The sequence below is a fragment of the Artemia sp. Qi Xiang Cuo genome, chromosome 3, assembly GCF_049724085.1.
Source record: "Artemia sp. Qi Xiang Cuo chromosome 3, ASM4972408v1, whole genome shotgun sequence".
In the NCBI taxonomy this organism is placed as follows: Eukaryota; Metazoa; Arthropoda; class Branchiopoda; order Anostraca; family Artemiidae; genus Artemia; species Artemia sp. Qi Xiang Cuo.
Window position 1 is genome coordinate 51,775,275 of NC_142796.1, and position 21,326 is coordinate 51,796,600.

The window sequence follows — 21,326 nt, forward strand, 5'->3', positions numbered from 1 at the left end:
GAAAACAATCTACTAGGGGAAGGGAGTGTGGCTCAACAAAAGTATGAACTGATACTCCAGTTAAAAAACAAACTGAAGCTGAGGAGAAAGCAAAAATGGGGGGGGGGGAAGCAAAGTTGCAAGGCCAAAAGCAGTCCAGCAATTAGCGGTGAAATAAATATAGCAATATGATCTGGAGAGTGATAAAAGTTTCTCAATGAATGATGACTCATCTCTTTATCTAAAACAGGAAGAAAATAAATAATATATATATATATATATATATATATATATAACAATACTGCTTTTTACATCCACGGAGTAACTTCTAGCATTGCTTCTTAGTTAGCTATAAAACGGTAGTAAACAAATACGTAATAAATTTCAAAATAGAAGCTACTTACTGAGTGAGTAAAAATGTTATTTGACAACACTACAGTATTGCAGTGAGGACAAGGTAAGGGCTTGTTGTCATCTAGCCACTTATTGCGATGAGGCATGAACTCAAACTTTGGTGAGACATTTCTCTTAGGCCGGGTACGCTTCGGCGGCTTAGGGCCGGGACACATAGCCTAAAACAAATTACTGGTTTGATGTCGTTAAAGCGTATGGTTGTTACAGCGTTAATAACGAAAACAGCTTCTTTTTTCTTCGTTTTTCTGTTTGTGATTTTTCAGTTTTTTTTTTTTATTTTACCTTTTGTTTCGCCGCGTTACATTAGACCAAGAATACACACAAATCGTTTCAAAATTAAGGAAGAAAAGGCATTGCTACCAAAACAAAATCTATGAATAAGTCTAAATTGAAAGAAAGGGAGAAACAAATTGTATTTTTCTTCCCTATAAGATTGTCTTCAAATCAGTGTTGCCAATTTGAGGCTTTTTAAGTCCTAACTACAGATAGAAAGGTCCTTGTATAGATTATTCGTTGCTCATTAGTTATAGATTATTCAAATATGTCTTATACTGGGACATACAGAATTCTTAGGCAGTTTTACTATTTCTCTGAGAAGATAAAGAAGAAACACTGTTTAAAATGCAGCAAATCTTGTTAATTTTCCTTCAGCGATTTCCTTCAGGAGACTAGTTATTTTCCTTCAGCAAGAACTTAACTGTTAGCTATTAACGTCTATTTTTTATATCCTCAATCAGACACATACCCAGAATTTTGTTTTTTATGGCGTGTGTGTGGGGGGGGGGGGGCTAAATCTACAATAGAACAAACAAAAAGTAACCAAATCTGGTTTTCTTGTGGAAAATACAGAGAAATTCATGAGATTTCAAGGGGGGGGGGGGGGGTATTGGCCCGAAGACCACCCTCCAAAACTGCGTGAGTCGCCTTCTTTCCCTTCTTCAGCATTGAAAGGTATACTGCCATCTAGCGATATGTGGAACAAATTGCTTTAATATTCAGGTCACTTTTGGTGATATGTCATTAGTGGATTAGTTTGGATACGTCCCCCTTGTTTCCTTACAGTCATTACAAATTAAAAATTCAAATTCAAATTGATTTATTTAACATAAAAAAATACAAACAAATTTACAGCGGCCATCTATAAAAACCCGAAGGTTTGTTTACGATGGCTGCAAATCCATTATTATAAAGCTCTACATCCACATAAAAACTATCTCTTTACGGGGAAAAATCAGCACTTGAACTGAATCAACATTCAGCACTTGAACTGAACCAATAGAATACAGTTTTACTTCGCTTTGCAGCAAACAGTTACGAGAAAATTCATTTTTTATTAAGTAATACCGCTCTTAAAATTACTATTCATAAAACCAAGTTCTAACTACGAAGGAAATGATTGCGAAGGAAAATAGGACTAAGGAAAATTAATGCGCAGGGTTTCTCCAAACATGATGAATAGGATTTATGGAAAGTTTATGGAAAGAATAGGAAAGTTTTATGTTTGTTTTTTCTGGTTCGATTTTTTCAAACAATGAAGAACGTAAGTAGATAATATATAATCTTTTTTTCATTTTTATTACCGCCCTTCGACTATAACCGTTTTCTAATTCTTTGACGAATAAGTAAAAGTTCAAATAGGGATATTCGTCATATAAAGCCAGTGTGGTCTTAAAAAAAATACCTGTCTAATTCTTTAAGATAAGTTAGGGTTTGACTGACAAAAAGAAACACACCACTGCTACCCATGCAATTTCCCTTGTTTTTAAATATTGAGGGCGGAGGAGGGGGGATCAAATACTGCGGTTTAGACTCTTCTACTATGATGATTCCAATACTGCACTCTAATTTCTATCGGCCAGGTTTCCAAAGAATCACAATTCTTTCTCGGAATATCCAAAAATCTATTTTTGCAATACTTCTCCTGTTAGGATTAACTTATATAATAGTTGTCATTCTTGATCCAGCTTCAAACTCAAGGTGTTCCTTAATAGAATTTTTGTTAGTGTGTTTAAAGAGTTTTAGTTACTATGGGGTAAGAGTTTTAGTTGCTATTAGCTACTTTAGTCACTATAGTTCGCTCTCTCTTAGGTTGCAGCTATTGTTGCAACGATAATATTAATCAGTATAGTAGAGGACACTAGGGTATATACAAGAGCCGTCATTGATATTAATAGCAGGTTACCATTGATGTCAAAGGTATAGTAACAGATACTTTTAGGCATGATAACAAATCGAGAGGAGGTGGTAACTCTGGGCTTGCTCCAGTTAAAGATAAGAACAGGGCATCGATTTGTGATAAGAAAAGTGCTAAGGAGATATGGTTTGAAACTGTATTGAACTGTGATGCTACTGTAAAAAAATGACATAGGGGAGAATAGCCACATGTTCAACAGTTTGGGAAGCAAGGAAGATTTATGTTGCAAACAGGAGTTAGGAATGATAAAATCTCAGGCACTGATCGCTTGAAAAGTGTGTTTATGAAACATAGTGGTTGTCAAATAAGAGTTAAAATTTGGAAGATTAAGAATAAAATTTTTGAAAAGAGGTAAGTAACAAGCGATTTAGAGGAAAAATTGATGATACCACTTTATAAGAAAGGTGATAAGAGTGAGTGTTGCAATTTCAGAGGCATTAGCATAATTTCTCAAGGAAGCAAATTACTTAGCACGACGATACATTTCAACCAAGAGATAGTGTAGATATATTTTTAAGAGGTGAACAGGTAATTTTAGAGGATTAGCTTGATTTCTGTAGGAAGCAAATTATTTAGCTAAATGATGCTTATTAGACTAAGAGATGGTGTAGATAAAGTTTTAAGATAGGAACAGTAATATTTTTGGAAGGGAAAAAGAGGCGTCAACTGAATTTACTTGAAAAGAGTCTGAATCACCAGATGCCTTTAATTCTCAGTTTTACAGATTATAAACAGGCGTTTGATGCAGCTGGTAGGAAAGCTTTCGCGAACGTATTGTCCTTTAAGGTGTACCAGATAGGTACACTAAGGAATTGGTGCTATGCACGAGAATAATGTTGCGGCAGTTAAGGTAGGAAATAAGGTTAGAAGTTTATTTGGTGGGGAATCAGAAGTTAAACATGGTTGAGTCCTATCCCCGTTTATATTGAAAAATTCAGATTGAATTCGTTCAAAGGAACACGGTAATGGCTATAGGAAAGCATGAAATCAAATAGGAAGGTAAATTTCTATTACATTTAGATTACGCAGATGATTTGAGTGTCCCAGATGAAACTGTTAGCAAAATGAATGAACTCTTGAGGGTTTTAGAGTTCAGGTTGCAAGAATAGGCTTGAAAATTAACATTGAGACTAGGAATAAACTATGAATGTCGCTTAGACAATGAATAAATGAAGGTGAAGAGTTGATGTTGGATACCGAGAAGATCAATCAAGCAGATAGCTTCACCTAAGGAAGTATTATTATTAGTAAATTTGGTGGATGCTGTTAAGATGTAAAGTAGAATAGTCAAAACTCGTTCACAGTTGTGAAACATTTGAAGAATAAGAAGATAAGTCTGCAGACCAAGATCAATATATTGGAAGCTACAGTGATGATATTGGTTAAACATGGCTCTGAATCGTGGGTGCTTCGAAAGGCTGGGGAAAACATATTGACTGTTTTCCAAATAAATTATCTGGGGATACTCTTAGGTACTCGTTTGACAGTCTACACTATTTTCAGTTATCTCCCCCCCCCCCAAAAAAAAAGAACAAAAATAATAAAATTGATTTGTACAAGAGCAAGAAACAACACGAAACTGCTACGGTGTTGGAATATATTAGAAAGGGATTCTCTGAGCAGAGGCTGAGCTTTGTGCTGGTGTCTACTGGAAACAGTAGCCATAAAAAAGAAAAAAAACGAAAAAATAGACTTGAGGATCTGAAGCTAAAACTAATAGGCTAGTGGTGAAAAATATATTTTAGTAAAATGCTTTTTGTTTTAAATTCCAGCCCCTAAACTATCTTCTGTAGTAACAACTGAAATCTGACAAGCAAGATTATAGGTGTCATAAAAACACCTATTTTGACTCCTATATTTTTACTAGGAGACCCTAGCTTGGTAATGACTTGGCTTTATTTGATTTTTAACAGGAACTTCTGATGTATTACAAAAAGAAAAAACAAGCATGCCTTAATACATTTAGAGTTAATAGAGTTAATACTATTGGTAAATACAAAAAGGAAATATATTCGACAGTGGTTCTCAGAGCCGAAACTCAGCTTTGTGCTGGTGTCTCCTGGAAACAGTACCAAGCTGACAAAAAAGGGTAGATTCGAAAGGATCCAATCTAAAGCTAAAACTTGTAGCAGTAAAAGATGTTTTTTTTTTGTTTTTTTGGTAGAAGTTTTTTGATAAAGGTTTAAATGCTTTTTTGGCTAAGTGTTTTAGCAGTAAAAAGTATTTTGTTTTAAACACACACCCCCACCCCCATACTATCTTCTATAGCAATAACTGGAGTTTGACGATACCAGACAACAGATGTCATAAAACGCAAACGGATGAAGCTAGTACAGCCAAAACACCTATCTTTAATTCTAAATTTATACAAGGGACACTAGCCTGGTAATGATTTGTCCCTTTTCCTGTTTTTTTTTTTTTACAGGAAACCTAACTGGAGATTCCTCATTAAACGCGAACTATTTTATTTAATGTTTTTAATTTTTCTTTCCTTGACTCATTTTCATGAAAGCTGGAATAAAAAAAAAACTTACCACATGAGTTATATAGTTATTGGCTGGAATTTCCTTCATACATTTTTCACAGTCGATAAACTTATTTTCATTCCATGGACCAGGTGGGTGAACATCCAGGCTAACTATGGTTTTCATCGGCTTATGCCCTTCATCATTTATTCTGCTGAATGCATGACGACCTAGCGTTTCAGCTTCTACCCTTCTCGACCCTTCACTTCCTCCAGTAGATTTGCCTTGGGCATCTCTATTGATTGTTGGGTCTACATCTCTTCTAGTGTCGTCTTTCGTTCGCTTGTTATAACCAACTGGAAAAGGAGAATTTTCTTCATCAGAAGAAGAGCTGAATTCAGACTGATCTGTGTCGGAAATGTTGTCATCTTCAGAATCCAGGACACCATTGTAAGCTGAAAATAAAAGTGAAAAATCAACCCTGATTATTTTACAATATAGCAGGTACATCGAACAAAAACTTGATATTCTATCCGTCCTTAACTCATTTCAATCACTAGGTTATATACATCTGTTGAGACTTCACTTCAATGAGCTAACAGATGACTTTGATAAAATAATACCTTAAGCCAATAGGATCAAGGTTCATGTGCACCGCCAAACTAAACTATTATTTAATGCTTTACCTGAAAAACCATATGATTATGGTTGATAAGATTTGGAAAGTAGTTTTTCAGAAACTACATGGAAAGCTGTTTCGAACCTAAATAAAACAGCGCGTATAACTTTGATTTCACATACGTGCTTAACTGGTTTATTTTGAATCATTGTATGGATACTGTGATTCCTGGCACCTTGGCACCACTCAGCGATCTCACATACATGCTTAACTGGTTCATTTTGAACTGTCGTTTGGATAATGTGATTCCTGGTCCCCTGGCACCACTCAACGATTTATCATACGTGCTTAACTGTTTTCGTTTTTTTTAACTGTAGTATGGTACTGCGATTCCTGGTACCTTGGCACAGCTCAACGATTCAACATACGTGCTTAACTGGTTTATTTTAAACCATCATATGGATATAGATGTTCCTGGTACCCAAGGTTACTCTTGGGAGCAATAAGAACTTACTTGGCTTGTATACTAGTAGCGTAACTGATTTCTTTGACCTTGAGCGAAGGTCAATGATTTCACATACGTGCTTAACTGGTTTACTTTGAACTGTCGTATGGGTGCTTTGATTCCTGGTACCTTGGCTGTTTATTTTGAACTGCAGTATGGAACTGTGACTTCTGGTGCCCTGGCATCACACCAATGCCAACAAGAGGCCGCTGACCCTCCATGCCCCACCCCCCAAAACTTGTTAATGATATTTTATTCCAAAACATATGGGAGCTGACCCATGGTTCTCTATTCCCCCCCCCCCACAAAAATTATTAAGGATATTTTATTCCAAAAATTAGGGAGGTTGACCCCCTGACCACTCCCCCCACTCCCACCCCCCATAAAATTTTTAAAAAAAATTTGATCGGATATCAAGAGGGGTGTAGGAGAGCCATGTAGCGGAAAAGAATAGGGAAGGAAGGCTAGTTGCCCTTCAATCACTTTTGGCACTTAAAAAAGGCAGTCGAACTTTCAAATTCTTATCGAACAAATCTCCTCCCTAGTTTCTACAACTACCACTTCCATAGTCAATGGCATCTAAAAAACACTTCTTGGCCCTTTGTCGGACCCTTTTTAGGGGGGGTCAATTTTTTTCATTTTTCCTACTGAAAATGGTGATCCCATAGCCCAAGGGCTTAAGAATATGGGAATGGAGTTGATCAGGAAATGTTCTTGGTATATCTTTTTTTTTTGGTGGCGGGGGGGGGGAGCCATGTCCAAAAGTTTTTTCGTGTGATGTGTTCTTCTTGGCCCAAGGACTTGCATGCAAGTTTCAAACTAATCAGAGACAAAAAACCCTTTGTTCTGTTTCCATACCCTCCATCCTTCTTCCCTCCCACAACAAATTGTGTCATGCTTTCGGCCTATAGGACCCCTGAAAGTTTCGAGCCACTGGAAATCCAAGGTTAAACATGCCCCCCTCCCCTTTTTTCCACTATAAAATATGTCTGTAAACAATTGTAAACTTGCATAATTTAGGTCGGGTGCCTCAACGGCTGTGGAGACCACGTCATCCCCCAAAACATATTTAAGATGACCTTTCGACTTTTGTGAACTAAAGGATAACCTCCTAATTTTGAGCATATAGCTTTGGATTTTACGGGGCTGGGGTAGAAAAAAAGGCCATGCGAGGGGGCTTGTTACCCTTCAGCATTTTTCAACCACCGCTACTAAAACTCGAGGCAGCACCAAGTTGCCTGAGGCCAATACGGTTAGGCATTCGTCCTTCGCTCCAATCTATCCAAAGCTTCACTTTTCATCCACTCTTATGAAGTATCTAATTTCCTTTAAATCCTTTCTTATAATATTTTCCCATCCCATTCAGGGACGCCCCGCTTTTCGTTTGGTCCAAGATGGATGACCAAAAAACACAATATTTGTCCATCTGTCATCCTTCACCCGGAGAACACGGCCTAGCCATATTAACCTTTTTTCATTCCAGCAGCATAAAGTGGGATTTAAAAACCTTTTTGTACAGCTTATTCTTCGATAACAGTCAGTCAAAAGAGTACCTAAAACTATTCTTAGAAATTTCACCCTTGTTAAAATTAAATAAATAAAAACAAGTTTTTTCAACTGAAAGTTAGGAGCAACATTAAAACTCAAAACGAACAGAAATTATTCCGTGTATGAAGGGTTTGTCCCCTTTCTCGATAACTTTCTTTTCACGCTAAAGTTTTAGCAATTTTAAAAAAGCTTCCTATTCTAATTAAACTGCCCTTGTGTTTCAAGAGTTGTTCTTAAAATTTGGGACAAACATTCAAACTTAAGCGTAAGAGGTATTGAGGAGAGGGGAAACACTTTCATATAAGGAATAATTGCCGTTCGTTTTCAGTTTTACTGTTGCTCCTTACTTTCATTTGAAAAAACTTGTTTTTATTTATTTAATTTCTGATCTTTTTTCAAATAATGCCTGTAAATCTGGCTCACCCTCTATGAAAAATTACCCCCCCCCTACGGGAAACTTCTCCGTGAGAAGTTCCTCCCACGAAAAATACACCCCCCTGAAAGTTCATTCCGAACAATTCAATTCTCACAGAAAATAACCCCTCCACCATTCCTTATAATTTCTTGCAGACGATTCAGTCTGAAAAATTATCCTTAGCATACTTTCCTTTGAAAAAAACTTATAGCTCAAATCGTTTTTCCGATCACTTCGGAAATCCCCCTTCCATGGAAATTTTCTCCCAGAAATCAAAACTTTTAACTATGCTGATTACAATGACAACCTAAAAAATTTTGATCAAAATATCGATTTTTTTTTGGGGGGGGGAAGGGAGGTGGGAGGGGGACTAGTTGCCTCAATCTTTTTGTTCACTTAAAAAGGTCACTACAATTTTTAATTTCCTTTCAAATGAGCCCTCTCCCGATGTTCGAGGACCATTGGTTCGATACGATCACCCTAGAGAAAAAAATATAAAAAAATAAACACGCATCCATGATCCTTCTCCTGGCCAAAAATTCAAAATTCCACATTTTTGCAGATATGAAATTGAACCTTAACAGTACAGTTCTCTCATACGCTGAATTTGTTGTTGTGATTTTTATGAAAATTCTTTGACTTTTAAGGGATGTGTCCCCCTTTTTTAAAAGTAGGCAAATATTCTCGTAGCCTTTTATGAGTAACACTAGGCCTAATAAATCTTATGTATTCGGGATCACCATAATAAGCCGATTCTTTTGATAAATCTATTGATATCAAAATCCCGTTTTTTAGAGTTTCAGTTACTATTCAGCCATGTCGCTCTTTACTTAGCCTACAGATCGTTACCACGAACTGTTTGATGGATGCACATAATTACAATATAATATAAAAAATATGCAATTGCTATTTTGAGAAATTAGTTTAAATATAAGAAAATATGTATTTTTGCACTGCAATTTACGCAACTACCATTTTACAAATTTCCAGCTTTTCAAAAACTTTGATAGCTTGATTCTCCTTTTCAAGGCTCCAGGGTTATTCGTAGAAAATTTCAGTTTTGTTGCATAATAAATTTAGCTGTAAATAACATCTATTTTAAGAAACCTTTTAAAAGATATGAATTGCTGCGTATTTTTTTGTAGCACCCTACACATACATTTCAGCATTTTCGGAAAAACCTGTAGGCTACATGCATGTTTTAACTTTTTACTGGTTTTTGAATTATATCTGATTTGTCTTTCTGCTCTCAAAACCGAAAACCGTTTAAGTTTTAACTCAGCGGAAACTTTGATATACATAGAAATGGAGGGAGAGGGAGTGAGAGAGAGAGAGAGAGAGAGAGAGAGAGAGAGAGAGAGAGAGAGAGAGAGAGAGTGAGAGAGAGAGAGAGAGAGAGAGAGAGAGAGAGATAGAGAGAGAAACCCTGACACCAATGAGATTTATATTTGAAAATAAAAACAAAAATCAAAAAAGTTACCCTCTTGTCTCAAAACAAGACCATTCAAACGTTTCACAGGCACATTTTTCTGTCGGGTTTCGCTCAGGTTCTCTTCGTAGCTTATAGATTGTGGCCTTTTTTCTGGTTCAGGATATTCTCCAAAACTCTTACTTGATCTAAACTGATCGCCTTCCAACCAAGGACGCGTAGAAACCTTCAAAGGTGGATCATTATTCTTTTTCTTCTTCGAAAATTCAACTAATTCCTGCTCCGATAAAAGCATTGCCATTAAGTTATCTTTCTCTACTTTGGTCATGCCCCTATAAACAGGCATTCCTAAAGCTGATAAAATCATTGTCGATTCATCATTTTCTTCTTCTTCAAGAAACTTACTTTCTACATCAAAAATTGAGCGGCTTGTGCTTGGAAAATCAGCTTCCATTCTATATCCACGTTTTACACCCTCTTTATAAAGGTTACAAGTTTTGACAGTTTTATTTGCCAGATCATCTGCTGTTCTTTCAACTCGGTAATGTTTGGATCTATTTGGGATATGGCATTCATTTTCTTTATTGTGCCTCTTCTGCTCATCATTTTGAATATTAGGAGTTATAGTCGTTTCATCTCTTTTAGAATATTCTGTTTCCTCATATGAAATGTAAGAAAAGTACTCTTCCTCTTTATCACGTCTATTTTTTGAGACTTCAGAAATACAATGATCAGCCTTATTACGAATCATAAAGTCTTTTCCACTTGGTTCATGTTTTCTAGAATTATGGCTCTGATCATACGAACTGGAAGAAAAGAACGCTTTCAATTTTTCACGCAGTTCTGTACCTTTATCCTCGGGGTCTTTGGATGTATGTGATATAATACGTTCATCTTGTGCATCAAATCTCTTTTCCTCGTCAATTTTAGCGGTAAGAGGTGATTTTGGTTCAAAATTCCTTTGGAGAGACGAACTGAAAGAAAAGCGTCCCTCCATTCGTTCATTCGGCTCTATATTTTCATTCATGAGAGCTTCTGATATGGGTTTATCAGACTTACCAGGAGTCATAATTTTTTTTCCACCAGGATTAGCCAATGATGAATATGAATCCATTGGATCAATACCTCGACAGAACTTGACCCCTCCCCTTATTTTTTCTGGGGGTATTAACTCTCTATTTTTAAAAACATCTTTCATCGCTTCGTTTGCTTCAATACTGGTTGAGGTCTGAGACCTAGATTGCTCAATCAAGTTTGACTTATTAAATCCAGCAACTTTACTCTGTGTTATTGCCTTAATATCCCTGATATTTTTGACCTTATCTTCATTACTATGAGCTAAAGGAGGTCTATTTTTTGTCCCGGCTCCCGTGTTGTATGGATATGTTTTTTTCTCATCTGTATGAGTGGCTGTCACTCTTGGCACAACATTGGGGGAATTCGCAGATGATCTCACATTATGGGATGGGGATTTACTTTTGGTCAGGTCTTTGACACTCTCTTGTAAGATACTCTCACCCTTGTCAGGTCGTGCTACCTTGATTGGATTTGAAACCCTGTCCTTATTCTCATTCTTTGTTATACTCCAATCAATATGTATTTTTTCATGTTCAGCAAAATTTTTTAAGACAATATATTTGTCACAGTAAGGGCACAATTCGGTACGAGAACCACAGTTGTTTTCATGTTCAAAAATCTTTGCAATTGTAGTTTCCATTTCGCAGTACTTGCATTGTCTTAATCTGTTTTTGCATTCATCCTTAAAAAAAATTATAGACATTAGCAACTATGGTAGTCCTTACAAAAGGGATCACCAACTATGGTGGTACTAACACACGGTACTCATCTACACACCAGCGCTGCCACTTCTTGGTTTTTGTTAAAGCTCTTACGATGTTACTTCTGAGTTTGAGATCTTTGAAAAAGAATATATTAACATCACCATCATAAAGCATAGTTAGTATATATATTATCATTATTTAGTATGTTGAGTTTTTTTAACCCTTGTGACTTTCTGCAAGTGAATCTTAATATATTTTATATATTAATATTTTTTAATATATTTTACATATTAGTTTCTGCAACCTTGTTATTACAATTGCCAAATAACCTTTTTTTTTACTTTTGCCCCCCACCCGAAAATCTGTGCACGTGCCTGATGACAACAGATACATTCTAGGTTTGACGAAAAGTTACTAAAAGTCAATCTTTTCATTCCATCTGACTTTTTCGTAATAGTCGGAGCGCCAGAAGAGTAAATTTAAATTTACTTTTGCAATAACTTTCACATAAGACAGTTAACGGGCATCTTTTGTGAACTAAATCTGTATTAGTTATCATAATTGGTAACACTATCAGATTGAAACAAAATGAAGCTACTAGAACGAAAAAGAGATGGATACAATTGAAACTTATGAAGATAATGCTCTTAGCCTAATAAGCCCTTAGTTACTTCACCACCGTTCCCGGTGGATGGCAAATTTAAGTAACTTCTGTAGTTAACGTAAAGTTACTACTGCTTACAACGTGGAATTCACCCAATAACATAATCGGAACCAGCCACAATAAAAATAGAGCATCCCACTGTAAACAAAACTATCATAACTCCAGTTTTTAAAAATACTGTTGCATATTTTTTTATATATCGATTATGTCAGTTTAAACATGAAATCCCCAAAAGCTAGAATGAATTTAGGAGATGTATAGTTCATCGCCCATATAATTAGCTGATTCAGCTATTATGATATGTATATGGCATAATAGCTATACATACCCCCCAAGTATACTATATTTTGCCTAGAGGAGGAGTACGAATGAAGAAGAGATTCTATTTTATCATTAAACAGCTGAAGAAGGTGTAGGCATTGAGCACTAAATATTAAAAATGGAAGAAACAGCTTAAAAAGATGTAGCTTTCCATTGAACGCGTATTTGTCTTTGGGAATCAATTAAATAAAAAAGACAAGTTTTTTCAACTGAAAGTAAGCAGCGACATTGAAACTTAAAACGAACATAAATTATTACGTATATGAAGGGTGTTGCCCCCTCCTCAACACCTCACTCTTCACGCTAAAGTTTTTTAGTACTTTTAAAATAGCTCCTTATTGTTCAGATTAAACGATTCTTGTGTTTCAGGAGTCGTTCTTAAAGAATTGGGACAAAAAGTCAAACTAACGTAAAGAGCGAGGCATTGAGGAAGGGGCATCCCCTTCATATACGTAATAATTTCTGTTCATTTTAAGTTTTAATATTGCTTCTTACTTTCAGTTGAAAAAATTTAAATTTTTACTTAACTTCTGATCGTTTTTTAAATAATGCGGGGAAATCCGTCTCCCCCTCCACGGAAAAATTTCACCCACGGAAAGATCGTCTAGATAATTCAGTTCCGGTGAAAATTCACCCCAGACAGTCAGCCTTAACATCTCCACGTGTAAAATTGAGTCGGCAAAAATAAAGAAAGGCATATAAAAAGAATTTCGTATAGGAATTCTAGAAAATTCCCCCAGTGTAAAATTTCTCTTGAAAGTTCACTCCCCCCTCCACCGGAATCTTACTTCCCCATGGAAAATAATCCGAGTAAAATCCCTCCACCGTTTGAACTTTTGATTTCTGTTCTAAATACCAATCTTCTAGGACCATTGGTTCGATACGATCATCCCTGGAAAAAATAAATAAATAAATACACATCTATGATCTTTCTTCTGGCAAGAAATATAAAATTCCTCATTTTTGCAGATTAGAGCTTGAAACTTCTACTGTAAGGTTTTCAGATACACTGAATCTGATGATGCGATTTTCATTAAGATTCCCTGAATATTAGTGGGTGTTTCTTCCCTTGTTCTTCCAAGAAAACCCGCAAGTTTTCTACGGCTCGTAGCGTTTGAGGGGTAACCCTAAACTTAACAAATCTTATATATTTGAAGTCAACACAATAAGCCAATTCTTTTGATATATCTTTCGATATCAAAATTCCGGTTTTTAGAGTTTCAGCTACAATTGAGCCGCGTCAGTCCTTACTTACAGTTCGTTACTATCAACTGTTTGATAACTGTTAATGTTTGAATTTTTACTGACGAAAAGGGTTTTCAAATTTGACTAATTCGACTTGCTCATTTATTGTCAGCAGTTTAATGTGACAACACTGACGAAAATGTGATACTATCCTATAAACTGCGTAATTTTGAAATAACCATAAGAAAAATCTTTAAAAATCAAGATTTCCATATATGAATGGGCGAGATGAGTCCATGGAGTAAATAGGTGTTAATTTTGATGTGTTTGGTACTTTAAATTTATAAATAATTTAATAAAAATAAATTCTTAATAAAATTTAAGAATTTCTTCATAAAAATACTTATAAACAAATTATGCTTATAAATTGTTTAAAAATTTAATTAAAATAATAAAATTTAATTAAAATTAAAATTTTAAAATAATAAAATTTGTTTAAAAAACAATTCTTAATTGAATTTAAGAATTTAAAGCTGCAATTATCCCAAAGCATAATAGCATGTATTGCTATCGCTATATTCAATATTTGAAAGACCGTTATGTAATATCTAAAAAGGGAATTTAACTAATTACACTTAGAAATCAACATCTCAAAAAATTAAAATAATAAATTTTAATTAAAATTTAAATTTCAAAATAATAAAATTTATTAAAAAATAATTCTTAATTAAATTTAAGAATTTAAAAGAACATTTATCCCAAAGCATAATAGCATATATTGCTATCGATATATTCAGTAATTCAAAGAGCGTTGTGCGATATCCAAAAAGAAAACAAAATGGTTGACCATACATTTTATCCACTAACTCTAGGGAAAATCCAAATAAAAAAAGAAGAGGAAAAGATAAATTTTGAATAGAACAAAAATCTATTTAATTTTGCTAATTAGCTTTCAAACAGTTCGTGGTAACGAACTGTAAGTAAGGAGCAACCCGGCTCAATGGTAACCGAAACTCTAGAAAACGGTATTTTGATACAAATAGATACATCAAAAGAATCATATTTTAATGCTGATTTCAAATATATAAGTTTCATCAAGTTTAATCCTAGCCATCAAAAGTTACGCGCCTGAGAAAATTTGGCTGATTTTCGAAAAAAGGGGGAAAGACCCCCTAAAAGTTATAGAGCCTTAATGAAAATCACCCCATTATATTCTGCGTCTCAGAGAACCCCACTGTAGAGGTTTCAAGCTCCTATCTACAAAAATGTGGAATTTTGCATTTTTTGCCAGAAGAAAGATCACGGGTGCGTGTTTATTTGTTGGTTTTTTTTTTTTTTTTTTCCAGGGGTGATCGTATCGACCCAGTGATCCTAGAAAATCGTGGGAGGGCTCATTGGGATGGAAATTAAAAGTTCTAGTGCCCTTTTTAAGTGACCAAAAAAATGGAGGGAAACTAGGCCCCCTCCCACGCTCATTTTTTTCCCAAAGTCACCTGATCAAAATTTTGAGATAGCCATTTTGTTCAGCATGTTCGAAAATATTATAAGTATGTCTTTTAGGATGACTTAATCCCCCAAAGTTCCCGGGGGGGAGGACTGAAAGTTATGAACTTTACCCAATGTTAACATATAGTCTTGGTTATTGGGAAGTATACAGACGTTTTCAGGGGAGACTTTTCCTGGTAGTGGGGGGGGGGGGGTGGGTGGGTCGGGGGTTATGTGGGAGGATCTTTCCATGTTGGAAGTTTTCATGGGGGAAGGGACATTTCTATGAAGGGGACGCCGGACTTCCCAACATTATTTAAAAAAAGATCAGAAATCAAATATAAAAAAACAAGTTTTTCAACTGCAACAGCAGCAACATCAAAACTTTAAACGAACAGAAAATATTACATATATGATTCGGTTCACCCCCAAGTCAAAACCTCGCTCTTTAAGCCAAAGATTTTTTAGTACTTTCATAAGAGCTATTTATTAGTAGAAAGGCCCCTATTGATCCCACCCCTCACCCCTGCTGCCACCTACAACTTTTTTTAACACCAAATATGGGCATAGAGTCCCTAGGGAGAACACGTGGTTAATGGGGTCAATGACCTAAATTTCCAAGGTCGATGTTGTTGTTGTTGTTGTTTTGGTCATGTGCATAGAGTCATTAGGGAGAACACGTGGTTAATTAAAGCGATTGGGAATTTGGAACACCTGTGCTGTCAGTCATTAATCAAATTGTTTCCGGGCAAAGTTTAATAATGTCTGACAGGTACTGTCGATCATTAATCAAATTGTTTCCAGGCGAAGTTTAATAATGTCTGACAGGTGATGTCAAGATTGATTGATATGTCACGAAATGGGAATTAATTTGTTGTTTCTAAGGGGAATTATTGATTCACGAAAGGAGAATTAATTTGATGTTTCTAAGGGGAAGGTGGGGAAGAGATATATTGATTGTGTAATCGAAGGGAGAGAATTCCCGAGAAATTGATTACATAATCGGTAGAACCCTATAAAGAGCTCGTGACGGGAATCCATTTATGGGCATAGAATGACGTAATCAACTAGGACAAATATATTTCTGAGAAATTGATTACATAATCGGTAGAACCCTATCAGAAGGTCATGACGGGAATCCATTTATGGGAATAGAATGACGTAATCAACTAGGACAAATGGATTTCTGAGAAATTGATTACATAATCGGTAGAACCCTATCAGAAGGTCATGACGGGAATTCATTTACGGGCATAGAATGACATAATCGACTAAGACAATTGGATTTCTGAGAAATTAATTACATAATCGGTAGAACCCTATAAGGAGCTCGTGATGGGAATCCATTTATGGGCATAGAATGACGTAATCAACAAGGACAAATGGATTTCTGAGAAATTGATTACATAATCGGTAGAACCCTATCAGAAGGTCATGACGGGAATCCATTTATGGGCATAGAATGAAATAATCAACTAGGACAAATGAATTTCTGAGAAATTGATTACATAGTCGGTTGAACCCTATCAGAAGGTCATGACGGGAATTCATTTATTGTCATAGAATGACGTAATCGGCTAAGACAATTGGATTTCTGAAAAATTTATTACATAATCGGTAGAACCCTATAAGAAGCTCATGACGGGAATCCATTTATAGGCATAGAATGACGTAATCGACTAAGACAAGAAAATTACTTTCTTAATCTTCCTTCTAAACCCATTTTGCAACTTGAAGTACTTATCATTTTCACCCACAACTATACTTTACAGCTTTTTGGATACCTCAACACCAAGAAATACTTTTAAAAGACCATTTCAGAGCAAGTTACTTTCTTAATGTCCCTCCTAAACCCATCTTGAAACTTGCAGTACTTATCTTTTTCACCCACAACTATACTTTACAGCTTTTTGGATACCTCAACACCAAGAAATACTTTTCAAAGACCTTTTCAGAGCAAGTTACTTTCTTAATGTCCATCCTAAACCCTTTTTGTAACTTGAAGTACTTATCTTTTTCACTCACAACTATACTTTACAGCTTTTTGGATACCTCAACACAAAGAAATACCTTTCAAAAACCATTCAGAGCAAATGATTTTCTTAATATCTCTCCTAAACCCATTTTGAACTAGAAGTACTTATCTTTTTCACCAAAAACTACACTTTACAGCTTTTTGGATACCTCAACACCAAGAAATACTTTTCAAAGACCATTTCAGAGCAAGTTACTTTCTTAATGTTCATCCTAAGCCCATTTTGCACCTTGAAGTACTTATTTTTTTCACCCACAACTGTACTTTACAGCTTTTTGGTTACCTCAACACCAAGAAATACTTTTCAAAGACCATTTCAGAGCAAGTTACTTTCTTAATGTCCCTCCTAAACCCATTTTGCAACTTGAAGTACTTATCTTTTTCACCCACAACTATACTTTACAGCTTTTAGGATACCTCAACACCAAGAAATACCTTTCAAAAGGCATTTCAGAGCAAGTTACTTTCTTAATGTCCCTCTTAAACCCATTTTCCAACTTGAAGTACTAATCTTTTTCATCCACAACTATACTTTACAGCTTTTTGGATACCTCAACACCAAGAAATACCTTTCAAAGACCATTTCAGAGCAAGTTACTTTCTTAATGTCCCTCCTAAACCCATTTTGCAACTTGAAGTACTTATCTTTTTCACCCACAACTATACCTTACAGCTTTTTGAGTGTCCCAACACCAAGAAATACTTTTCAAAGATCATTTAAGAGCAAGTTACTTTCTTAATGTTCCTCCTAAGACCATCCTCCAACTTGAAGTACTTATCTTTTTCACCCACAACTATACTTTACAACTTTTTGGATTCCTCAACACAAAGAAATACTTTTCAAAGAACGTTTCAGAGCAAGCTACTTTCTTAGTGTCCCTTCTAAACCCATTTTCCAACTTGAAGTACATATCTTTTTTACCCACAACTGTACTTTACAGCGTTTTGGATACCTTAACACCAAGAAATATTTTTCAAAAGACATTTCAGAGCAAGTTACTTTCTTAATGCCCCTCCTAAACCCATTTTCCAACTTGAAGTACTTATCTTTTTCACCCACAACTCTACTTTACAGCTTTTTGGATACCTCAACACCAAGAAATATTTTTCTAAGAACATTTCAGAGCAAGTTACTTTCTTAATGTCCCTCATAAACCAATTTTCCAACTTGAAGTACTTATCTTTTTCACCCACAACTATACTTTACAGCTTTTTGAATACTCCAACACCAAGCAATACTTTTCAAAGGCATTTCAGAACAAGCTATTTTCTTAATATGCTTCTTAAACCAATTTTACAAATTCTAAATTTTTCCATAGTAGATAGAATAAGCTATATCATAGCTGTGAATACTTTCTCGAAAGATAAGCAGTTCTATTTCAATTTTAAATTTTCTCAATGAAGTGAAGAAAAGTTCAAGTTCTCTTCTGAATTTTCTCAATGAAAAAGAAATTAGTTTTTATTCAATTCTATTTTTCCAAATAATATAAAAATTTTCCACTTTATTTCAGATTTTTCTCAAAGGGATGAAAAATTTAAAATACTGTTCCAAATTTTCTCAACAAAGTGAAGAAAAGTTCAAGTTCTCTTCTGAACTTTACCAAAGAACACACTTCAATTCTAATTTCTCTAGAGAAAACAAAAATCTTCCACTTCAGTTCTTTATTTCACAAAGACATTAAGAAATTTAAAGTTCAATTCTAATTTTTCGGTGGAAGATAGAAAAAGTAATCCCCAACCCGAAGGAACCCCCGGTCCTCAAAGGCCCCAGGCCCCCCGGTTCCCACAATACCCACCAAAGGACACCGACCCCAAAGGCCCCCGACACACCCAAAAGACCAACAAACAAAAATTTCTCTTAGAAATAATATTTTTCATCACTGATAACACTTTTCTGTTCAAACTAGCAAGTTTTCTACCAAAGATACCAAATATTTTCATAGAAATAACATTTTTTGACTGTGAAGACAACTTTTCTGTCAGAAATAGCAAGTTTTGCTTAACACTAACAAACCCACTCATCAAAGTAATGATATTTTACTTTAATACTAACATAATTTTACTGAACACACGCAAATTTCTCTTCGAAATAATATTTTTCATCAGTGATAACACGTTTTCAGTTAGAACTAGCAAGTTTTATGTCAAAGATACCAAATTTTTTCTTAGAAGTAACATTTTTGATTATGACAGCAACTTCTCTGTCTGAAGTGGCAAGTTCTTCTTAACACTAACAAACCTTATCTTCAAAGTAACGATATTTTACATTAACACTAACACACTTTTACTGAAGAAACTCAAATTTCTCTTATAAATAATATTTTTCATCAGTAATAACACTTTTTCTGTTCGAACTAACATGTAAAATATCATTACTTTGATGAGAATGTTTGTTAGTGTTAAGCAAAACTTGCTACTTCTGACATAAAAGTTGTTATCATAATAAAAAAATGGTACGTCTACGAAAAAATTTCGTATCTTTGGTAGAAAACATGTTGGCTCGAACAGAAAAAGTGTTATCACTGACGAAAAATATTATTTCTACGAGAAATTTCTGTGTGTTCAGTAAAAGTATGTTAGTATTAAGGTAAAATATCATTACTTTGATGAGAATGTTTGTTTGTGTTAAGCAAAACTTGCTACTTCTGACAGAAAAGTTGTTATCACAATCAAAAAATATTCTTCTATGAAAATATTTGGTATCTTTGGTAGAAAACATGTTAGTTCGAACAGAAAAAGTGTTATCAGTGATGAAAAATATTATTTCTAAGAGAAATTTCTGTGTGTTCAGTAAAAGTATGTTAGTATTAAGGTAAAATATCATTACTTTGATGAGAAGGTTTGTTAGTGTTAAGAAAAACTTGCTACTTCTGACAGAAAAGTTGTTATCACAATCAAAAATGTTACTTCTAAGAAAAAATTTTGTATATTTTCTATAAAAATTGCTAGTTCGAACATAAAAAGTGTGATCACTGACGAAAAATATTATTTCTAAGAGAAATTTGTGTGTGTTCAGTAAAAGTATGTTAGTATTAAAGTAAAATATCATTACTTTGATGAGTGGGTTTGTTAGTGTTAAGCAAAACTTGCTATTTCTGACAGAAAAGTTGTCTTCACAAACAAAAAATGTTACTTCTATGAAAATATTTGGTATCTTTGGTAGAAAACTTGCTAGTTTGAACAGAAAAGTGTTATCAGTGATGAAAAATATTATTTCTAAGAGAAATTTTTGTTTGTTGGTCTTTTGGGTGTGTCGGGGGGGCCTTTGGGGTCGGTGTCCTTTGGGGGGCATGGTGGGGCCCGGGGGGCCGGGGGCCTTGGGGGCCCGGGGGGGCCCTTCGGGTTGGGGATTACTTTTTCTATCTTCCACCGAAAAATTAGAATTGAACATTAAATTTCTTTATGTCTTTGTGAAATAAAGAACTGAAGTGGAAGATTTTTGTTTTCTCTAGAGAAATTAGAATTGAAGTGTGTTCTTTGGTAAAGTTCAAAAGAGAACTTGAACTTTTCTTCACTTCGTTGAGAAAATTTGGAACAGTATTTTAAATTTTTCATCCCTTTGATAAAAATCTGAACTAAAGTGGAAAGTTTTTATATTATTTGGAAAAATAGAATTGAATAAAAACTAAATTATTTTTCATTGAGAAAATTCAGAAGAGAACTTGAAATTTTCTTCACTTCATTGAGAAAATTTAAAATTGAAACAGAACTGCTTTTCTTTCGAAAAAATATTCACAGCTATGATATAGATTTTTCTATTTACTATGGAAAAATTTAGAATTTGTAAAATTGGTTTAAGAATCATATTAAGAAAATAACTTGTTCTGAAATGCCTTTGAAAAATATTGCTTGGTGTTGGAGCATCCAAAAAGCTGTAAACTATAGTTGTGGGTGAAAAAGATATGTAGTTCAAGTTGGAAATTGGGTTTAGGAGGGACATTAAAAATGTAAATTGCTCTGAAATGGTCTTTGAAAAGTATTTCTTGGAGTTGTGGTATCCAAAAAGCTGTAAAGTATAGTTGTGGGTGAAAAAGATAAGTACTTCAAGTTGAAAAATGGGTTTAGGAGGGTCATTCAGAAAGTAACTTGCTCTGAAATGGCCTTTGAAAGGTATTTCTTGGTGTTGATGTATCCAAAAAGCTGTAAAGTATAGTTGTGGGTGATAAAGATAAGTACTTCAAGTTGTAAAATGGGTTTACGAGGGACATTAAGAAAGTAACTTGCTCTGAAATGGTCTTTGAAAGGTATTTCTTGGTGTGGAGGTATCCAAAAAGCTGTAAAGTATAG

At 34.8% G+C, this 21,326-nt stretch overlaps 1 protein-coding gene across 4 annotated transcripts in view; it reads right to left on the minus strand.

Annotated features, from left to right (window-relative positions):
* The window catches only part of LOC148954259 (uncharacterized), a 128,889-nt gene that overhangs the window by 82,155 nt on the left and 25,408 nt on the right, over window positions 1-21,326 (minus strand). For 3 of the 4 annotated variants that reach the window (XM_089086115.1, XM_089086116.1, XM_089086114.1), the window contains exons 4-6: window positions 9,620-11,327; window positions 5,122-5,507; window positions 384-551 (exon numbers count right to left, since the gene is read on the minus strand). In XM_089086115.1, the coding sequence (XP_088942241.1) occupies window positions 384-551; window positions 5,122-5,507; window positions 9,620-11,327 (2,262 nt within the window). The remainder of the gene's footprint in view (window positions 1-383; window positions 552-5,121; window positions 5,508-9,619; window positions 11,328-21,326) is intronic. The other variant, XM_089086117.1, reaches the window with a different exon arrangement.